At 40.1% G+C, this 22,297-nt stretch overlaps 1 protein-coding gene across 3 annotated transcripts in view; it reads left to right on the forward strand.

The window, feature by feature from the left end:
* Positions 1-22,297, forward strand: part of ARHGAP10 (Rho GTPase activating protein 10) — a 333,388-nt gene that overhangs the window by 169,547 nt on the left and 141,544 nt on the right. For all 3 annotated transcript variants that reach the window (XM_015139311.3, XM_078002317.1, XM_078002316.1), the window contains 3 exons: positions 2,196-2,277; positions 5,557-5,602; positions 8,911-8,976. In XM_015139311.3, the coding sequence (XP_014994797.2) occupies positions 2,196-2,277; positions 5,557-5,602; positions 8,911-8,976 (194 nt within the window). The remainder of the gene's footprint in view (positions 1-2,195; positions 2,278-5,556; positions 5,603-8,910; positions 8,977-22,297) is intronic.

A 22,297-nucleotide genomic window follows, 5' to 3' on the forward strand; every position in this document is an offset into this window, starting at 1 on the left:
GACCAGCCTGGCCAACATGGAGAAACGTGTTTCTACTAAAAATAGAAAAACTAGCTGGGCGTAGTGGCTGGGCACCTGTAATCCCAGTTACTCAGACACTGAGGTGGGAGAATTGCTTGAACCTGGGAGGTGGAGGTTGCAGTAAGCCGAGATTGTGCCACTGTACTCCAGTCTGGGAGACAGAGCGAAACTCCATCTCAAAAATAAAGAAGGGAACGGGAAGGGAGGTTTAACTGACTTAGTTTTGCAGGGTGTACAGAAACAGGAGGCATGGGTAGGGAGGCCTCAGGAAACTTACAATCATGGCAGAAGGCAAAGGGGAAGCCGGCATGTCTTACGTGGCCAGATCAGGAGGAAGCAGGGTGGTGGGGAGTGGGGGGTGCTATATACTTTCCGACAACAAGATCTTGTGAGAACTCTGTCATGAAAACAAGAAGGGGGAGGTCTACTTCTATGATTCTGTCACCTCCCACCAGGCCCCTGCTCCAACTTTGGGAATTGCAAATGCTACATGAGATTTGGGTGGGGACACCGAGCCAAAGCATCCCACATGGCCAGGGAGGCCCTGTGTGGCCAGACTCCAGCCTGCCTCCGCAGCTTTCTCTTGTGCCAGTCTCCAGCAGGCTCATGGTGCCAGTGAGCAGGGGATCTTAACTCCTCCAGAGTGTGCTTTTGGTCTCCTATGCACCTTCTTGGCTTAGAGGACAACTCTGCATTCAAAAAAAACTTTTCTGAGGACAACTTTTTAAAGAGTCGTTTTCAGTTCACAGTCAAACGAGGAAGATAGAGATTTTCCTTATTCCCCCCTGACTCTCACGCATGCATAGCCTTCCCCATTATCAACACCCCCACCAGAATGCTGCATTTGTTAGAATTGAGGAATCTGCCTTGACATACCATAATCACCCAAAATTCATAGTTTACATTAGGGCTCACTCTTGGGTTGTACATTCTGTGGGTTTGCCCAAATGTATACTTAATGTATCCCCCATTCTAGTATCATACAGAAGATTTCACTGTCCTAAAAAGCTTGTGCTCCACCTGTTCATCCCTTTCCCTCCAGTCCCTGGCAACCAGTGATCTTTTTACTGTTTCTGTAGTTTGACCTTTTCCAGAGTGTCATCTACTTGAATCGCAAAGTATGTAGACTTTTCAGACAGGCTTCTTTCACTGAGTGGCATACATTTAAGCTCCCTCCATATCTTTTCATGGCTCAGTAGCTCATTTCTTTTTAGCACTGAGTGATTCTCCATCGTCAGGATGTACTACAGTTTTATTCATTCACCTAGTGAGGACATCTTGGCTCCTTCAAAGTTTTGGCAGTTGTGAGTCAAACAAAATTTGGTAGTTGTGAATAAACATCCATGTGCAGGTTCTCGTGTAGACATAGTTTTCAACTCCTTTAGGTAACTACCAAGGAATGTGACTGCTGTGTCCTACAGTAAGAGTATTTTTACTTTTGTAAGAAACAACCAGACTTTGAAAGTGTACCATTTTGCATTGCCACCAGCAGTGAATAAGAGTGCCTGTTGCTCCACATCCTCTTCAACATTTGGTGGTGTCAGTGTTTTGGATTTTGGCTATTCTAATGAGTAGTATTCAAATTGTATTTCATTTTAATTTGCCTTTCCTTGATGACATCTGATAGCGTACATCTTTTCTTAATGCTTCTCTGCCATTTGTGTATTCATATGTATATTCCATGTGACCCAGTAATTCCATTTCTTGATATATACCCAAAAGAATTGAAAGCAGGGGCCTAAACAGGTATTTGTACATCCATGTTCATAGCAGCACTGTTCGTAACCGGCAAAAGGTGGAAGGAACCCAGGTGTCTCCAGATGTTGTGAATGGATGAGAAAAATGTGGTATATACACACACAATGGAATATTAGGCTTTTATTTAGTAATTGAAAGTTACTGTTCAACGGGTACAGAGTTTCAGTTTTGCAAGATGAAAAAAGTTCTGTTAATGGATGGTTATGTAACATTGTGAACATATTTAATGTCACTGAACTCTACACTTAAAAATGGTTAAGATGATAAACTTTAGGTTACATGTATTTTACCACAGTTAAAAGTAAAAAATAAATAAATAAATAAATAAAAACAAAAACTTACCACAGTTAAATCTTAGGAAAAACTTGCCTTTTAGTGGCCAAGTGGTAACCTGATCTGTTACTGGTGTCTTTCAGGCCTGGCGTTTCCTTGACCATGCAGGCATTTTCTGAAGAGGAAAGGAAGCAGTGGTTGGAAGCTCTGGGTGGAAAGGAAGCTGTAAGAATAATCAATGGTTGAGTTTTATTTCAAAGCCTTTAGAGTTGACTTGCATTCATTTTTATGTTATTTTTGTGTAGTATTTGAGAAAAGTTCCCTGCTGAAACAGGTATTCCAAAAATCATCTTGGAAGCATTCAACATTCTGGTAACTTGGCTTGGGCAAGCAGCAGTACATATAAGACTGGCGTATCATTAGTTTTTATTTCTGTATTTTCTTTTTTTTTTTTTTTTTTTTGAGGCGGAGTCTCGCTCTGTCGCCCAGGCTGGAGTGCAGTGGCGCGATCTCGGCTCACTGCAAGCTCCGCCTCCCGGGTTCCCGCCATTCTCCTGCCTCAGCCTCCCGAGTAGCTGGGACTACAGGCGCCGCCACCACGCCCGGCTAATTTTTTTGTATTTTTAGTGGAGACGGGGTTTCATTGTGTTAGCCAGGATGGTCTCGATCTCCTGACCTCGTGATCCGCCCGTCTCGGCCTCCCAAAGTGCTGGGATTACAGGCTTGAGCCACCGCGCCCGGCCTATTTCTGTATTTTCTTGACTTGCCACTCTGATTTGCTGTGCTTGAGGAAGTCATCTAAATTCTCAATTTCGTCTTGCCTACTTGATGGTACTTTGGGTGATGAACACAATAAATGTCTGCAATGCATTTTGATCTCAGTGGAGATGGAACAGGAAATGTGAGACCAGGCAATATTATAAGTGACTGCTGTAATTATTTTGCTTGATATAACAATTTAAACTTTCATCTAGTGGTTTACAGAATACAGTATTATGTAGCCTTAGTGAATGGGCCTCTGTATTCAGAGTGCTTTGAGGAATACATGGAAGGTAGTGGTATAGATTCAGAGGCACCAGGATTCAGTCTGTTGGCCACTATTGAAGCACTACTTTCATTTTGGTGGACTAGTGGCTTTTGAGAGTTGAGAATTTGGCACGTCATGTATTGGGGATTTAGTGAGGATAATGATAGAAAACACCACAGAACCAATTTAAATAAACTCGACTTAAAGTATTATGTATGACTCTAAATAAACTGCCATTGCAGGTACCAGGCAGGCTTATCTGGAAAGCATTTGCCAGTTCAGCAGTGTTGAGAACAAAAAAACCCAGAAAGAGCATGGTTTGAAAGTAGAGGAGGTATCATCTAGAGCAGAAACAGATTCAGAATAGAGCTTATGAAATGGGCAAAAGCTAATGTTATCTCATGGTAACAGCGCATTGGTGGGTGTATAGGAAACGAGAGCAAGGAGGCTGATCAGCAACGCGTGTGGAAATCTTGAAGTACTTGGAAAATGAAAACTCAAATTAACATAGTATAAAAATTGATTCTATATTGGGAATGTATCACTCTTACACCAAAAAAAAAAAAAAAAAAAAAAAAGGCATCTTGATCAGATTTGGGAGTCTTACCATATTTGGAATGCATTTAGCTTCTGTAGTTTTAGTTTGATTGATTGATTGATGGAATCTCGCTCTGTTGCCCAGTCTGGAGTGCAGTGACATGACCTTGGCTCAGTGCAACCTTTGCCTCCTGGGTTCAAGCGATTCTCCTGCTTGAGTCTTCCAACTAGCTGGGATTACAGGCGTGTACCACCATGCCCAGCTAATTTTTGTAATTTTTAGTGGAGATGGGATTTCACCATGTTGGCCAGGCTGTTCTTGAACTCCTGACCTCAAATGATCCACCCACTTTGGCCTCCCAAAGTGTTGGGATTACAGGCGTAAGCCACCACACCCGGCCTTATTTCTATTTATTCTTAATTTGTCGTTGAAATTTTTAGCTGTGAATCAAGAGTATTTCCAGTGTTTATGGTTACTGAGACTGCAAAACAGGTTATACTCATCTTCTTTAGTAAAGACAGCACACTCACTAGAATGTATCTCTCCAGAGATGCAGGAAGTATATTGGATTTGCATCCATTAAAATACAGAAAAAAAAAGTGAGTTTGCATAGCAGAAAGACTAAGTCATTGAGAAATGAGACTGTTGCCAATGTCAGCATAACCTTGAAGACGTATATAACCTCTCTTTTAGTCAGGAGCCAAGTGATTAACTCAGAGATACTCAGACAAAGGCAAGTCTGCAGAAAAACAATATTCAGCTATGTATTTATATGGCGACACTGAAGGGACTGCCTATTTTTGTTGGGTGTTGTAAGCCTTGCAAATAATTTGCCAGCCTTACAGTTCTTAAAAGTTGCCTAGAATTATCATCATGCTATTTCTGTTGTAGTTACCTAAATTATGGGCAGGAGTTATCTGTTTAGGTAAATACTGATTTTTAGAAATAGTGGTGAAAACATGAGCTCCGTCTTAATGGTTAGAATACAGCAGTTTCTTTATCACTCTGTAGCTGTACAGCTGAGTATTTCAAGTATACACAAACTTTCAATAAGTCCCTTAAGGACCCTGCCCCCTTTATCTTATTTTTGCTTATTAATATTCCTCAGGGAGAGAAAAGTGGTCTCAGAGATGTTCCTTTTTGTTATTTATCTTCGCATCTGAGCATATGATAGTGTGTTATTAACTGAGAAAACACAGCGCACTGTCTGCCTGAAGTTAGTGTTGGATCCCACATATTTAGAGCTCACTCCCACAAGACTGCCTGACTTCAGATGCCCAGCACAAGTCTGGACCCTCCCATACTTCTGGCTAACTGTTCCCATGAACCCTTCATCAGTTTAATAATTTGCCAGATTAGCTCCCAGAACTCAGAGAAATACTTTACTTATATTTAGTAGTATATTATAAAAGTTACAACTCTGGAATGGCCCAGTGGAAGAGATGCATAGGACAAAGTCTGAAGTGAGGTTGAGGTGGGTGCACCAACCTCCCAGCACTTCTCATGTTCACCAATGCAGAAGCTTATCAGAGCTCGTTGTTGTTTCAGAACTCAGTCGCCAGCTCACGCCCGAAGAGACTGGTGGGTAGCGCTGAAAGAAATATCACTGGGTCTTTGTAGTATTCAGTCCCATCCTGAGATGGACTATCCAGGGCCTCTATCAGAAGTCACCTCATTATCATAAACTCACAGGTGACCAAAAGGATCTTGTTATGAATAACAAAAGACGTTCTTATTACTCAGGAAATTCCAAGAGTTTAGAAGCTCTGTGTCAGGAAGTGGGTATGAAGACCAGTTTCTTATTCTGTCACATTAACCAACATCAAGCTTATGAAAATGTGTTTTTTTTTTTTTTTTGGTATGGTCCTCAGTGTGCCTACTTGAATAATTTTTGCTGATTATTTAAAAAATACTGTTTTTCCATTCTCTCTTTTATTAGCTGTCCCATAGTTTTAATACAGCCATCATCCCAAGACCAGAAGGAAGTAAGTGCTCATTTATAAAAATGGTTGTATCATCCTTTTCCGTCTATTGCTTTGTGTACATTATGGATGTCAAGCTGTTGCTGGGGAGCTTACTTCTCTGCACCCTCTATTATATAGAGGGCTATTACATGTGATAGTCCTATATTGCATGTATTCTGTTTTACTCAATGGGGACCTCCTCAACATTTCTTGGACTACTGTAGCCCTTGTTGATCTTTCCCATCTGTGGGCTTTTCTTTTCTTTTTTTGATACAGAGTCTTGCTTTGTCACCCAGGCTGCAGTGCAGTGGCATGATCTTTGATCCTTGCAGCTTCAACCTCCTGGGCTCAGGCGATCCTCCCACTTCAGTCTCCTGAGTAGTTGGGACTACAGGCGTGTACCACCATACCCGGCCAATTTTTTTTTATTTTTTAATTGTTTTGTTGAGGTGGGATCTTGCTATGTTGTCCAGGCTTGTCTCAAACTCCTGGCGTCAAGTGATCCTCCTACCTCTGCCTTCCAAAGTGCTGAGATTACAGGCGTGAGTCATCTTGCCTGGCCTATGAGTGTTTCTCTTTAAAAAAAAAAAAACAACTTTCTCTACATTTCACTTTTATGTTTATTCACTTTGATTGTTATGTAATAATCACATAAGAGTTTCAAGTGTGCAACCTTGAACTTCCTGTCTGAGTTGTTAACTCCTGTGGGTAGGAGCTGTTTATAACCAGGCCCTCTTTCCTACCCTTGATATGCTTTATCTTTATGGTGTTGGACTACAGGCTATGCAAATAGTTTATCAGTGCACCTTGGACAATAGCAACAACAACTAAATATATTCAAATATTCGAGGACAACGATCTACACATGCCACTCACTGTCTGTACTTGAAGAAAATGAAACATGCCCAGCTCTGTACCCTTGATTTTTTTTTTTTTTTTTTTTTAAACTGACATAAAAATGTGATCAGATCTGCTGGGTTCCTGATGAATTTACTTTTGACATATTTGGAGAAATTAAGCTACATCTATCAGATGTCCACAGTTTGTAAACACTGTGGTTATGTAACATAGGATTCCAATATAATTGTGATCACTTGAGCCAGTGTTTGAATAAAAGACAACTCTTGTACCCTGGCACTGGCGACTGACAGGATGCCACGAGCAGCACATCCCCTGAGGCGCCTTCTTACTCCTCTTCCTTCTTCCCTTCTCCCTCTCTCCTTTGTTCCTTTCTTCTTCTGACACCTTTCTTCCTCCCTCCCTCCTCCTCCTCCCCCCTTTCCTTTCCTTTCCCTCATTCCCTCCTCTCCCCTTTCTCTTTCCTTCTTTTCTCTTTTTTCTCTTCTTATTACAGAGACATTAAAACATATCTTTTTAAGAAAACATAGTTTTGCTAAGCAGAAATAAATACTCCACTTTATAAAGATTTGTGAATAGTGGATTCTTGAGCAGAAAACCACTGCCCAATTCATTAAAATTCTTTTCAAGCTTAGCATTATGGGTTATGTATGAAGTTTATATTCATGGATTGTTCTTGTAACCCTTCTGAGAGCCAAGGATTAGTGTTACTGTTCTCTAGGTTCTAAATGCAGTGGCTAAGGGTACTTTTCTTAATATATATATATATTTTTGGAGATGGAGTCTCGCTCTGTCGCCCAGGCTGGAGTGCAGTGGCGTGATCTCGGCTCACTGCAAGCTCTGCCTCCCAGGTTCACGCTATTCTCCTGCCTCAGCCGCCAGAGTAGCTGGGACTACAGGCACCCCCCACCACGCCCAGCTAATTTATTGTATTTTTAGTAGAGACAGGGTTTCACCATGTTAGGCAGGATGGTCTCGATCTCCTGACCTCATGATCTGCCTGCCTCGGCCTCCCAAAGTGCTGGGATTATAAGCGTGAGCCACTGCGCCTGGCCTCTTAACTTAATTTTTGAAACAAGAATTGTCATTCATTAGGATATACAGATATGCCAGCCTAATCATAGATAAGCATCTATATTAGAAAAAGTATAAAAATTATATTTCCAAAATAGTCTGTTCTGCCATATGAATCATCTGTTTTAAATTTATTATGAAAATAATAAAATATTACTTTAAAAGCTTGGAGCATGGTGTAAAATATCAAAATTTTAATTCAAACTCATTGCCCAAATATTTTTAAAAAGCTTTTCTTAAAATTTTTCCTCCTAGGTTTTTTTTTTTTTTTAAAGGATTGTGTTCTTAGATTCTCAAGTAATTTAAGAACATTCATTCATATATATATATATATATACACACACACACACACATATATATATAGTTTTCTTTAACTAAGCTGCTGTTGGAATTTTTGGCAAAATATATCTTAACTGTGTCTAGATAGCTTCCCTTAGAGATTTATATCACTTTTTTTTGACTTTTAAAATGAATTATATTTATTTATTTTAAAATTATTTTACATTACAAATTTATATATTATTGGTAAATAGATATCCTGATATTCCAGCAAGTGCTCTAAATATATGAAATTCCTTCCAGGCACGGTGGCTCACACCTGTAATCCCAGCACTTTGGGAGGCCAAAGTGGTCGGATCACCTGAGGTCAGGAGTTCGAGACCAGCCTGGCCAACATGGTGCAACCTCATCTCTACTAAAAATACAAAAAATTAGCTGGGCATGGTGGTGGGCACCTGTAATCACAGCTACTTGGGAGGCTGAGGTGGAAGAATTGCTTGAACCCAGGAGGTGGAGGTTGCAGTGAGCCGAGATTGTGCCACAGCACTCTAGCTTGGGTGACAAAGTGAGACTCCATCTCAAAAAAAAAAAAAATATATATATATACACACACACACACACACACACACACACACATATATTTAAAATAAATATATATACACACACACATAGCTTTAAGCTTTTTTTTTTTTTTTTTTTTTTTTTTTTTTTTTTTTTTTGGAGACAGCGTGTTGCTCTGTCACCTAGTGCAGTGGCATGATCATGACTCACTGCAGCCTCTACCTGCTGGGCTGAAGCTATCCTCCTCTTTCAGCCTCCTGAGCAGCTGGGACTACAGGCACCCATCTTAAATTTGACTAATTTAAAAACATCTTTAGTAGAGGTGGGGCCTAGCCATGTTCCCCAAGCAAGTCAGGTACTCCCAGGCTCAAGTGATCATTCTCCCTTGGCCTCCCAAGGTGGTGGGATTACAAGTGTGAGCCCCTGTGCCCATCTGCCTTTAGCTTTTTAATAGTAATCTAAAAATTAGTTTGGATTTAAAATTTTTTTCCTATTTTTAAAACGAAGAGAAATGTGATAATAATTGTACACTTAATGTTTTAAACTGTTTCTTGTAGGTGCACAGTTGGATAAGTTGGGGTTCACAATTATCAGAAAATGCATCAGTGCTGTTGAAACACGAGGTAATATGAATCATTTCATTCATGAGAGGCTATAGGTATGTAAAATCTAATAGTCATTAAAATACTTCTTGCATTTAAGTGTTACAAAATGAAATGTGCTAACACAAAATGCTCATTCTGAGTATCAGAAGGGTCAGTTATTCATTTACTATGACAATGAGGGATTTTCCTTTTTATTTACATATTTCTTCCCTGTATTAAAACATGAGGTCAGTGTTGAAATGAGAAGTGTCTTAGTCTGTTAGATCTGCCATAGCAAGATAGTACAAATTGGGTGGCTTAAAGAATAGAAATTTATTTTCTCATGGTTCTGAAGGCTGGAAGTTCAAGATCAAGATGTCAAATTCAAGATTTCTTCTGAGGCCTCCCCTCTTGGCTTGCAGGTGGCCACCTTCCCGCTGTGTCCTTAGATTGCCTTTTTTTCTGTGTACCCATGTCCCTGGTGTCTCTTTTACATGTCGAAATTTCTTCTTATAAGGGCCTATTAGATTAGAGCCCACCCTGAAGGCTGCCTTTTAACTTACTTATATCTTTAAAGCTCCCATCTCTAAACACAGTCCCATTCTGAGAAACTGGTGGTTAGGGCTTCAACATAAAAATTTTAGGGGGATACAGTTCAGCCCGTAAGAATCCTTAGAAGAATCAGCAGTGATGTACAACTGATTGTAATCACTTCTTGTTGAAGCACTCTGAAGATACTCTCCGCCCTCCATTGTTGTGTGGGTCTCTATTTAAAACAATCAACTTGCCAGATGTGGTGGCTCATGCCTGTAATCCCAGCACTTTGGGAGGTTGAGGTAGGCAGATCACCTGAGGCTGGGAGTTGGAGACCATCCTGGCGAAGATGGTGAAACCCTATCTCTACTAAAAATACAAAAATTGCTGGGCGTGATGCACACACCTGTAATCCCGGCTACTTGGGAGGCTGAGGCAGGAGAATTGGTTGAACCTGGGAGACAGAGGTTGCAGTGAGCCGAAATCGAGGCTGGAACCTGGGTGATAGAGCGAGATTCCATCTCAAAAAAAAAAAAAAAAAAAAAATCTGCTTTATTGAGGTATAATTTGCAGACAGTAAAATTCACTGATTTTAATTGTACAAATGGAAGAGTCTTGAAAACATACACAGTTGTGATACTAGTACACACATAGAAAATTTGTTTCCCCCACTGAGTTCTTTTCTGGCCCCTGCCTCCCTCCTTTCCTGTATTTGCTGCGTTGCTCTTTTTTTGAATTTGTTTTAAGACAGGGTCTCACTGTGTCACCCAGGCTGGAGTATAGTGGTGCAGTCATAGCTCACTGCAGCCTAAAATTCCTGGGTTCAAGCAGTCCTCCTGCCGCCTGGGCCTCCCAAAGTGCTGGAATTACAGACAAGAGCCACCATGCCTGTCCCTGAGCTACTTTTTATCATGCATGCTCTGCCCCCCCACCTTTTTTTTTTTTTTTTTTTTTTAACATTTTCAGCATTTTTGTACAAATGGAATCATGCAGTTTATAGTCTTTTACTCTGGCTTTGTGTGTGTAATGCTTTTGAGATTCATCAATTGGGTGGATACTTAGCTCTATAAATTTCTGTTTATTGCCTGGTAATATTCCATTATATGGATATACCACAATTTGTTTATCCATTCACCTATTGATAAATATTTGGGTTGTTTTTCCAGTTTAAATTTAAGGAAAGCTAACTCCTCCACTGACCAGTAGCCCAAAACATTTTTTTAAAAGTCTCTAAGCAAAAATTGGGTCCTTTTGCTATGCAGCCATTCCAGCAGACTTTAGAGAAATGAAATATTAAACATTGCAAAACAGGCTTTTTCTGGAGGTTGACATTCTCTTTGTTTAGAGATCTAGTGAAGTATGTATAAATGGAATATTTTATTCACTCTCATATATTCTATATTACAGTCTGACTTTGAATGCCTTAGTGGGGTGAAGTACTGCCTTCACATTCTCTCTCCAAACAAAGTCTTTGTTACAAAGACAGGACTGCCACCTGTGAAATTAGTGTGTCGGATAACGGCAGAGTAGGAGCTGTTGTGTGATTTGGGGATTTGCCTATCAATAACAACAACCCATGCCACAGAAAGCCATTCTTCCCACATTCTCTTGCAGTGGCAATTCACACTGACAGGTTTTCATTCATTTCAGTCTGCACTGAAGTTGAGCTGGCAAATTTGTTTCTTATCCTGGTACCTCAAAAGAATTTCAGGAAAAAAAAAATCCTGCAATTTCAGTATCTTTCTCTTAATACTCATGTTTCTTTTTTTCTGAGTTTCTTAAGTAGAACTTTGTGTCATTTGCATGCTTATTAATTTGGATAAATTCTTTCCCAAAAGGGCATGTTTTATACATACTTATTTCTGCCTGAATAGATGCAGATCTATCTAGAAGGCTTTCTGATTGGTATGTGTGGTTTCATGGAGTGTTATGTACATTGAATGGCATAAATATATATTGGAATCTGGATGTATTGAATATGTTTTTATAAGTATATAGATGTTGAATAGGTCTACACATTTTATGTTAGCTTTTCTCATTTAAAAATAAGAGACAAAAAGCATATATTTTTCTTTTTGAATATTTTTCCCCCCAACGTTTGCTTTCAGTGGAGTAATAGACTAAAAATAAGAGTTTAAAAGAATCGACAGTCGGAACTTATTATTGAAAATGATGAGGACAGCTTGGTGCCACTGGCTGACACCTATGATCCCAGCACTTTGGGAGGTTGAGGTGGGAGGATTGCTTGAGCCCAAGAGTTCAAGACCAGTGTGGGCAGCATAGCATGTCCCTGTCTCTATAAAAAGTTTTAAAAATTAGCTGAGGGTTATACTGTGTGCTTGTGGTGACAGCTAATCAGGAGGCTGAGGTGGGAGGATCACTTGATCCCAGGGATTGAGGCCACAGTGAGCTTGGAAAACAGGTAAAGAGAAAGAAATAGTTGGTAAATAGCATTAACAACTACTGGATACTTCTTGAGTCTACATGACTAATGACCAGAAGCATTTAATGAGATCTAATTGAAGAATTACTTCTAATCACTGTTTTCATGTTCTAAATATGATTATCTAAAAACTAGTATTTTATATGGTTTGGTTAAAGCCATTAGCCTTTTTCTTACCGTTTCATCTCGTGTCTTCCTGTTTTTGATCTGACTGCTTAGAACATATTTATTGCAACATAAACATAAACCCAAAGACTACTGTGAAAATACTTACTATTTAAATGGAATTTCTCTTAAGCCATCTATTCAGTTTGTGTGTATGACTTATGAAATGTTCCATATTTTTCTCCTGTAACTTTGTCCCATGGATTGCACCAACCAGAAAAAGTTTTTAGCTTTGAGCACGAAGTAATTTTTCTCTAATTGTTTTTGTGGCCAAAAGTTTATTTGCCTTGGCTCAAAATAAACTGGAGATCTGGCAGTGCCCAGATTGTTCACAGGACAGATACTCAGGAAGCCTGAACATCATAAATTGGATTCACAGGAGCAATTTTTGTGGCTTTGTAGCAGAAACTTCAGTGAAGGAGTAATTTCTGTGGCTCTGTAGCAGAAACTTCTGTGAATGGTAAAGATATGGGATCCATTGCTGATGTTGCAAAAGGAAGTGATTCCAGTATCCACATCCAGGAAAATTTCTACATGGTATAGCTGCAGGGGCTTATCTAGAGGGTAAAGGCACAGTGTGCTGCCTGAGAGGAGCTCTTCTTTTCTCAAACCTAGAGCCTGGAAGCCAAGTTCTGAAGACAGTGGAATTGCCCCTTGTTAGTATAATTAACAGATTGTTAGCAAACACCTAGATCCCATTCTTTGCTTGCCCCCACATCTGCCTCCCAGTAATGGTGGCCAGAGGTGAACTGAGGGGAGCCAGGATACAGATGATGTGTTTGAATCTCTCAGCATATTCTCTGTGATTCTTTTAGAAATGTCCACAACAAACACGCCTTCGGTCATCAAAAATGATACATGGATTGTTCCTTTGTCACCATCCAAGATCACATGCACTTGGAACATCAGCATCCTTTGATTCAGGTGTAGAATAGCTCTCAGCTGGGGCTTTACTTCCTTTATTTGGAAACTGCCTTCCCCAGCTGGTAATTGGGCCTGCTGGCATTCTTCAGAGTGACCACAGAGCAGAAGAGGCACAATGAACCTTCCCCATCAGATTCCTTGAAAATTGAGCTGATATATTGAAGGCAGCAGACAGATTCACAATTTAGGGACATGGGTTTTTCAAGATATGATAAACAGACAACACATGTACTTCTCTAAATTGTTCTGTCATGGCCACTTGTCTCCTCCACTAGGTTCTCCCGTGTCCTCCAGCTGCTTCCACTGACAGCTCGATTGTGAAGTGAGCTTCAGTTACCAGAGGCTTGTATACAGAGGGTCCCTTCCCACCTTGTTCACATTCTCATCCTCCCGAATTCAATCAGATTTTGATTTAATTCTGCCACAAATTAGTTTTTTTCTGAAGCCATAGACAGATTGCCATAAACAAAGGAGATCATTTTAACTTAAGAGTTTCAAAAAGTAATATGGACAAAATATTGGCTTATTCTAGATTAGGTCATATATTTCATGGATGTTGATAGAAGATACAGGATTATGGCTAAAACTTTTGAAATGAAATATTTGACTAAAATTTTTATGAATGGAACTAATTTCCAGTAGTTTTTGATCATGAAAATAAAATCTCATTTTGATTAATTTATCACATTTACTCAGAGGTCTTTCCTAAAGTTGCGTTTATTAAACCAGTGATTTATTCAAAATGAATAAGATGATGAAGATACCCACTTAGAAACTTGGTGTAAAAAAATCATAAAACTGTTCATCTGCAATCAGGCAGCCTTAGGAGGTCCAGTATTTTGTTTGGTTTCGTTTGGTTGTAGTATCAAAACCAAAAGGTATTTTTATGATCTTACTGCTTCTGTTATATCACAACATATGTATATATAAAATGAGATACGTTTATTTAAATACACTGGATTTTGAAGGCGGAATAAGAAAAACTGTCTCATTAAGATTTTTTTTTCTTTTCTTTTCTTTTGTTTTCTTTTCTTTTCTTTTCTTTTTTTTTTTTTTTTTTTTGAGACGGAGTCTCATTCTGTTGCCCAGGCTGGAGTGCAGTGGCGCGATCTCGGCTCACTGCAAGCTCCACTTCCCGGGTTCACGCCATTCTCCTGCCTCAGCCTTCAGAGTAGCTGGGACTACAGGTGCCTGCCACCATGCCTGGCTAATTTTTCGTATTTTTAGTAGAGATGGAGTTTCACCGTGTTAGCCAGGATGATCTCGATCTCCTGACCTCATGATCCGCCCACCTTGGCCTCCCAAAGTGCTGGGATGACAGGCGTGAGCCACTGTGCCCGGCCCTCATTAAGATCTTTGAAAAATGTTTTTATGATCAGTGTAAACCCATGTTGAAAAATGATAAAATGTTTTGCCGATTGAAATCATTTTGACTTGGTTCCTTGTACTTTATTTAGTATGGCTACTAGAAAACGTATAATTGCATAGATGGGTCACATTGTCTTTCTATTGGCCATCTCTGGTCTGGACTTAGGGGCCCTTCAGTTCCCTAGCTCTCCAGCCTGCCTGGGGCACAGACCCATCACAACAGCTGTGAGGTTGAGTAAGCCAGTTGGGGAAATTTAATTCACGATCTTGTAGAGTAGCCCAAGCTATGGTTGACTGAGAAAAGAAAGAATATGTCACGTTTCTCACATGAGTACTGAGAATCTAGTCCTGCCTGTAGCTCCTAGAGCAGAGGACCAAGCGTCTCTGAGGACACACATTGTGCCTGGCATTGAGTTGGCCTCAGACAACACTTGCTGTATTAACTATTCAATTCTTGGGACCTTACTCTCTCATACTTACCTTTTGTACAAAAGTAAGAATTAAAAAAGAAATTACATAAGATTGCACTCATTTTTCCTTTTCTACTAAATTCTCTTCTGGCCTCCAGTTGCTTCTGAAGGTGGCTCAGTTCTCCTTACATCTTTCTTAACATGTTCTTTTGAAAATGACATTTGACATATTTATTAAAAACTTTACCTGTGATATTATTGAAGTATTTGCAAGGCTTCAGAGAAATGTCTAAAATGTACTATCCTTCTCAGTACTCTAAGATGACTTTTTTAGTGTATAACATACCTTAAAATAACATATACTTATATGACCTATGGATATTAATATATCTTGGTAGGACTGGCAATTATTTAGAAATTATTCTAGTTTTGAGATGAGAAAAAACTCCATTTTGCTACAGTGTCAGCATAAATTAACAAACCATATTTTTCCATAGAGTAGTTTGCTCATGATGTTTTGGCATGTGTGGGAGTCACATCAACTGGTCTTTCATCCATTTGCCAAATATTTGCTAATAATACGTACCGGCTCTACTGCTAGGAAGTGACTGCTTTCTTATACCAAGCAAAAAGACTTCCTAAAGCAGTTGTTCCCAAATTTTGCTGCACTTTGAAATTACCTGAGATTTTTTGGAGACGGAGTCTCCCTCTGTTGCCCAAGCTGGAGTACAGTGGCATGATCTTCGCTCACTGCAGCCTCCGTCTCCGCCTCCCAGATTCAAGTGATTCTTCTGCCTCAGCCTCCTGCATAGCTGGGATTACAGGCATGGGCCACAACGCCCAGCTAATTTTTTTGTATTTTTAGTAGAGGTAGTGGTTCACCATGTTGGCCAGGCTGGTCTCGAACTCCTGATCCTAAGTGATCTACCCTCCTCGGCCTCTCAAAGTGCTGGGATTACAGGCATGAGCCACTGCGGCTGGCCTTAAAAATGTTGATGCCAGGCTCTCACACCGTGTCAACCTCACTTAATTGCTATTGGATGTGGACTGGGAAGTAGGATTTTTTTCATCTCCCCAGGTGATTCTAATATGTAGCAAAACTTGGGAGACCACTGCCCTAATGGAAGAGTTGCTTGTGTGCTGGAGAAATGGGATACATGATTGTTATCTTCATGTTGATAGTTTCCTGCTACATGGGGAGCTTTTCTCTTAATGTCTTTTAAAGAATAACACAACCTGGCTGGGCGTCGTGGCTCATGCCTATAAGTGAGGTAACTGATTCTGGATAATAGGTCTGGCAGTGGGGTAGATAGTGCAGATATAGCAGAATGATTTTGTTGAAGTCGTACCAGTCACATTTAGCAGCTGTCTGTATATAGAGGATAGGAATTCTGTGAGGAGTCTTACCTTGAAGTGTTAGTTTGGGTAATGAAGGATGTCAAGGAAATTGAGAGGTCCGTGACCCCGTAACGTATACCAGGAGCACTAGGGGTGCTTCTTGGAAATTCAGATTGCTGGTCTCAGTCCACGTCTGTTGAATCAGAATTGTTGACGGTTGAGTCTCTCTGCTTTAGAGAGTGAGAGATCCAATAGGAATAGTCAGGTGGAGAGAAGAATTTTCTAATATTCTGCCTTTAGGAGACAGAAGAAGCCACAGGGGCTTTCCTGAGAGAGTAGGGTTTATGAAGGCCCTGGGTTATGGGGCCATATAGCGTTTGGGATAATGACAGAGAGCATGTGGATGTAAGGTAGAACTTCCATCCTAACATGTGAGGTTGAGGGAAGAAATCACAAAATGGCGAAATGTAATCAAGTTTCGTTGTGTCAGAAGCCAAAAGGAATTACAATATCAAATGCGTTTTAGGTGAATCCCAGACAGACTCAGAAGTGTTCATGACAGCTCCTGTTTACTCATCCCACCACTTTACCTCCAGTCCCTTCCGTCCCTCTCCACCTGCACCTGCTGTCTCTGCATGACATCTGGCCTCTGGTGCCCTGTAGTCATTTATTCCTATGTGGGAAAACATTCCCTTATTCTCAAGTAGCTTTACACCACCTTTCCTCCACTGTGTTGGTCTTGCTGAAGCCAAACATTACTGTGCAGCCACCACGATTTGTAGCTCTCTCATGACGGAGTCATCTGCTCTGCCCACATCTCTGGAAAAAGGCAATGGGCTTGGCCTTCTCCCCTGCCCCTCCTGCACCTCCGACATCTCTCACTCTTGAGCTGAGCTCTGCATAGCAAGAGGAATTGTCCAGGTTTGCAAGGATGTGGGTGTCAGAAGGAAGGAATTTTGGCAGAGGGATGAACAAGGGTCAAAGTATAGATGATGGAAACAGTGTGATGCATTTGGTACCTGAGGGTCATCAGGCAAGATGGGAGGAGTGGTAGGAATGGAGAGTGGAGGGAGGGAGGCACTCAGATTACCCTGCTGAAGGGTTGCTTTGCCTTCGAGTGATAAGGAGCTGTCAGGGTTAAGTTCCAAAGTGGTGCAATAAGATAAGCATTTGGAAGGATTCTTAACCTCTCAGACCCTTAGTTCCTTTAAAAAAAAAAAATTATTCACACTACCTCCCACCCAGTGTTGTGAGGATTAAAGAGCGAGTCTTGGCACATAGTAGATATTCATTAAATGCCTGTCTTCATTTCCTTCTCCATCCTTCTCCTGCATTGTTTTAATCTTGAAATGTGCATGTGCCTCATTTGGCAGTTATATTGCCTGGTATTTTAAGTTATATTTTCTATGTTTACTTTGTTTCTGGAACTTTACTGTTTACTTGGAGAAAATGTCTTATTTATCCTTTGCTTGCCTCTTCTTATTTCTAAATACAGGCACGCCTTGCACACATAGTAAGCACTCAGCAAGCAATTGCTTTTTGCTTGAGTATTCAGATTTGACTAAAATTCCATATTGGTAATATTATGTGTCTTAACAATTTCTAGAGTTATTGGAAGAATTTATTCTATATGTGGTTGGAATTGGTACTTCCACATAACATGTAGGATTGGTTTTCATTCTCTTATGAATTTATGTTAGCATCTTTGTAAATTGCAGGTAATATATCAGACATAGAAAAGTACATCATGTTACGTGTGAAGGAGTCTTATGGTTTCAGAGATTGGAGTGTAATTACATCATTTCTTTGAGTAAGTACAAATGAGCCGCCCGTCATGAGCAGTGCATTGTCTCTTTCTGGGCCTGCATGACACCTAGGTGCATGTACTATATGATACGCAAAAACAAAGTAAGACTCTTTTGCTTAAAAACATCTTCTAGTTGCTATTTCTAAAATAGTCATTACCATTTAAAACTAAATTTGGATGCCACTTTTGTTTATGAAGTTTCTCTTAAAAAATCTTCCATATGTGGATGATTTGAATATTCACTTTAATTTTCTAGAGTATGGCATTAAAATGTCGGTCTAGGCAAGCTGTCAGTTATCAAATTCAGCATTGTAACAAGCTGTGAATTCATGGGATAGAAGTAGGAAGCCACATATAAGATGTGACAATCTTTCATTTGTCGCATGTAAGAGCGAATTTATCTTCCTTTGCAAAGCAAAGTTTTAGATTTTTGGAAAACCTTACCGCTTGAAGATTGTTTTACCTCCAGAACACTTTGGAATTGTATGGGGTTCTCAAGATGGGCTCTGGTAGAAGATTACAATATATAATTTCAGTATTAATCTTCAGGGGTGTGGAAAGGGAGATGCCCAGAGTGAACCTGAAACATATTTTACCAATTGCACATTAATTTTAAATTGCCAAGGGCAATGAAGAAAATAAAGAACAGCTGTCCTTGGAAGATTTACAGCAAGTAAACTAGAGTTTCTCTGTCTATTTTTTAATCAAAATGGGTGTGAGGTGAATGTGGGTGGAAATAGAGGACAGTCTTCTGTGGGAGGGAGCTGAATAGTCTTGCGGTGTCTGCAGAAATGCAAATGCAAAATGGAAATACTAAATCCAGGCAAATCAGGACTGAATATTCATTTTCACAATTAGTAATCTAATTTGTTTTAAGGAAACTCTGAGAAACTATTTGTTTCCAAATGAGTGGTCACGTTAAATTAATAGGGACAGATCCTTCCTCTGAGATGGCGAACCCCGAGTCCTTGCCTGTACCACTCGCCCATGTGGTTTAGGGTTTGGTTTAGGACTGTTATTACTTTCCTGTTGTCCGATGACTGTTTTTTTTTTTTTTCAGCCCATGAATTCTTCAACCTTCTTTTCTCTTTGTTAACCATGGTTTTATACATTTTCCTCTTCTTTAACATATCCCCATGGAATAGAAATGAAGAAAATTAATAGGACTTTATTCAATCATTACAATAAATCATCTTGCTTCTGGGTGTATTTGGGTTTGGAGGTTGGGTAGGTGTCAGAAAATGACAATGGTTTATTTTCAAGTAGTGCTGAAGGTGTTTTTAGACAGAAGAAAGTTGGTAGAACTGTCTTGCTACAGAGTAAGCATGCTAGGCTCTATGTTTTTGCATGACATTCTGATGAGCTCTGTGACATTTTATGGTACACTGTTAGCATAGTGGTGAAGAATATTAGCCCAAAAGACTTTCTTGATTGTAATCTCAGTATTACTCCTTATTAACTCTGCCATGTAACCTCTCTGTGGAACAGGATGTGGAACAGGATAAGGGTCATGTCTCCTTCAAGGGGTGGTTGTGAGAACTAAAAGAGAATGCTTAGGACATTGGCACATGTTGAGTGCCCAGTAAGTGTGAGTCTTATTTAGAGGTAAATCCAGTCATTGAGGCCAATTATAATTAAGTGGTCCAATTATTGATTTAAGGCTCTAGGAGACTGAAGAACTTTGTTTTTTTTTTTTTTTTAAATAGCAATTTACATTGGGAAATAAATCACCCAAGTTCACTTTATCTGTTCATTTTATGTGGCTCTTAGAACAAACAGCAAAATTAACTGGTTTGGCTTTTAACCTTCTCTTCAGTGATTTGTGGACATTTGAGCATTAAAATATCCTGAGCAGTAAAATAGCCAGAGGCTCAGGAAGAACACAACAGTTTTCAGATTATCTCAAGCTTTTTCTCAGAAGCCAAAGAAACAAACACCACAAAACACCCCGAAAACCAAAAGCAGGCATTCTTCCTCCCGGGATTTAGTACCTGCTGCTGCAACTGCACTGAGGTGGAGAGGCAGAGGGCAGCAGCGAGACACCATTAGGCCTTTTCTGATGTTTTCCATCTCTGCAGCAGAGGAATGAAAAGGAATCTTGCAAAAAGCAATGGCCCACTTTGGCCTTGAGTTTGAGTCTCTTTTCTAATTTATTCTAGTAACATTTTCTAGTACTTAAACCTGAGCTACACGAGTGATGAGCTTGAAAATAAATTTTTTTAGCTGTCTCATCCTTTCCAACTTACTTTAGTACTTACCTATGCCTGGCCATACACATGTTAGATGGATTTTAGTCTGTACTTTTGGGGGTATTTCTTACAGGGAAGGCATTAGAGGAAAAAATATTAGAAATATGGTTCCTGTTCTAAAAGATGAGCTTCAATCTAACTTCAAGACAGATTTCAGTCTACTTTCATGTTGACCAGTTATCCTGCATAGTTCCATGGATACTAGTAGAAGACACAGGACTCCTGGATCTTTGACACAGGACAGTTTATTACTGTCAGTAGCTAGAGTAGTGCATTTTGTGCTGGTTCCCTGAGCCCTGATTCCTAAGGGCACTGCAATGATGGCAAGGTGATACTTATGGATGATACAGTTGGTTGTGTTATAGGAGGAAAAACTCTGAATGCAGGAAGCTCAAATCTTTTATAATGGCCAGCAAGCAAGCCTTTTGCTCTAGGAGACACCATCTCTACATGCTAAGGCTGCAAGCAACCCTGCTCTTTGCTCCAAAGGGTAGATATTGGAACAGAGGGTGCTCCCACCACCCTGGGGTGATGTTGGTAGTGGTGAGTGGGTGATATGATGTGGGAAGATGCTTTGTGAGCAGTTGTATCCAGAGGGTGGCAGATCCCAGGTGCTGTGCTGCATCGTTTGCCTTAGCTCTTTCTGTAGGCTCTCGTGAGCTGTTGACAGATTTGGATGGGAGTGTGTCTTGAGATCTTTGACAGAGAGTAGAATTGGTGGGAATAGAATGGGGGTAAGGTGGAAGGCAGGGTGGTTTGCTTGAATTTGGGGAGTAATTGAGATAAGAAATGATGGAGGTTTAAACTAGAGTATTTGTGATGGAAAGAAGGGATAGATAGAAAGAGAGACTTCGCAGACAAACAGAATCTGATGACCCTGCTGGATATTGGAAGTCAGGGAGAGGGGAAAGCAAAAACGGACTCTAAGCTTCCAAGATGAGGTGAATGAGACCTTTAGACAAGGCAGAATGCAAGATGAGCAGTAGGTTTGGGAGGGATAGAGACTGGTTTTGGATATTCTCAATGCAAGTGGCATGTTATAAGAAATAGAATGAAAGCAACAGGAGAGATGGCAGGAATTATTCTTAGGTAAGGTTTTGAGTGTCTAAGTCAAGATGATAGTGGAGAAAAGTACAGAATCTTTGTGAATGCTTCTATTTTGATGACGAGAGGAAGAGAAATAATGGAGATATAAGACAGAGGTATAGGAGGAAAAGGAAGAGAGGATGGTTGTAAAGGAATCCATAAGAGGGGAGGTTCCAAGAAGGAAGAAGTCAGCTGTGTCAAATACTCTAGAAAAGTCAGATTGGGGGAAGAACAAGAAACAACCATTGGGTTTAGTGGTTGGGAAGTCAACTAGATAATAGCGAGGTTGTACTTATTTTTTTCTTAGGTCTTACTCTTCTCACAAGAACCGTATGAGACAGGTGGTATTATCCCCATTTGCATGAGCCCCTGAAGTGAAGAAACGTGATTTGATTTGTGTAAGTCTCAGACGTAGAGAGCAGTATACTACAACTTGCCTCCAAGACTGTGTTTTAAATACCCTTGCTGCCCATGCTCTTAACCAGTCAGCGTGAGGAGATGGAGATACTATAGTCTGACCTTTTTTTTGAGGATGCTGGAGATGAAGGAAAGAAAAATAGAAGACAAGCTTTTAAAGAAAAAAGTTTAAAAGTTTGAGAGTACTGTAGGAAAGGTAAATAGGGAGGGAAGATTTAAATATCACTGTCTGAAAGTGTTCATCTAGATTCAGGATTAAGCCATTCTAAAGTTACACCTGCCTTTTTTCCATAACAACTGCTTCATGGACCTCTGAAGGTGCATCCTTGGCCCAAGAAAGATGCACTGCCTTTGCTGAGGATCGCTGCAACACCTCGGGAGGTCTCTTCATAGCAGACATAATGTCAATATAGAATCTGCATATGACAGTATATCAAAAATTTTAACGTATTGCATTTTATGTTTTTGGAGTATACCACACTCTCTCACACAGTCTTCATAAAACTCTGTAGGTAGTTGAGCAGATATGTATTAATAGGCTCAGTTGTACATGTGGTATCAGAGGCTAGAACAAGGTAGGGTAAACCTGTCACAGGTCACGCAACTAGGCAAAGCTGGG

Source organism: Macaca mulatta, chromosome 5, assembly GCF_049350105.2.
Source record: "Macaca mulatta isolate MMU2019108-1 chromosome 5, T2T-MMU8v2.0, whole genome shotgun sequence".
Taxonomy (NCBI): Eukaryota; Metazoa; Chordata; class Mammalia; order Primates; family Cercopithecidae; genus Macaca; species Macaca mulatta.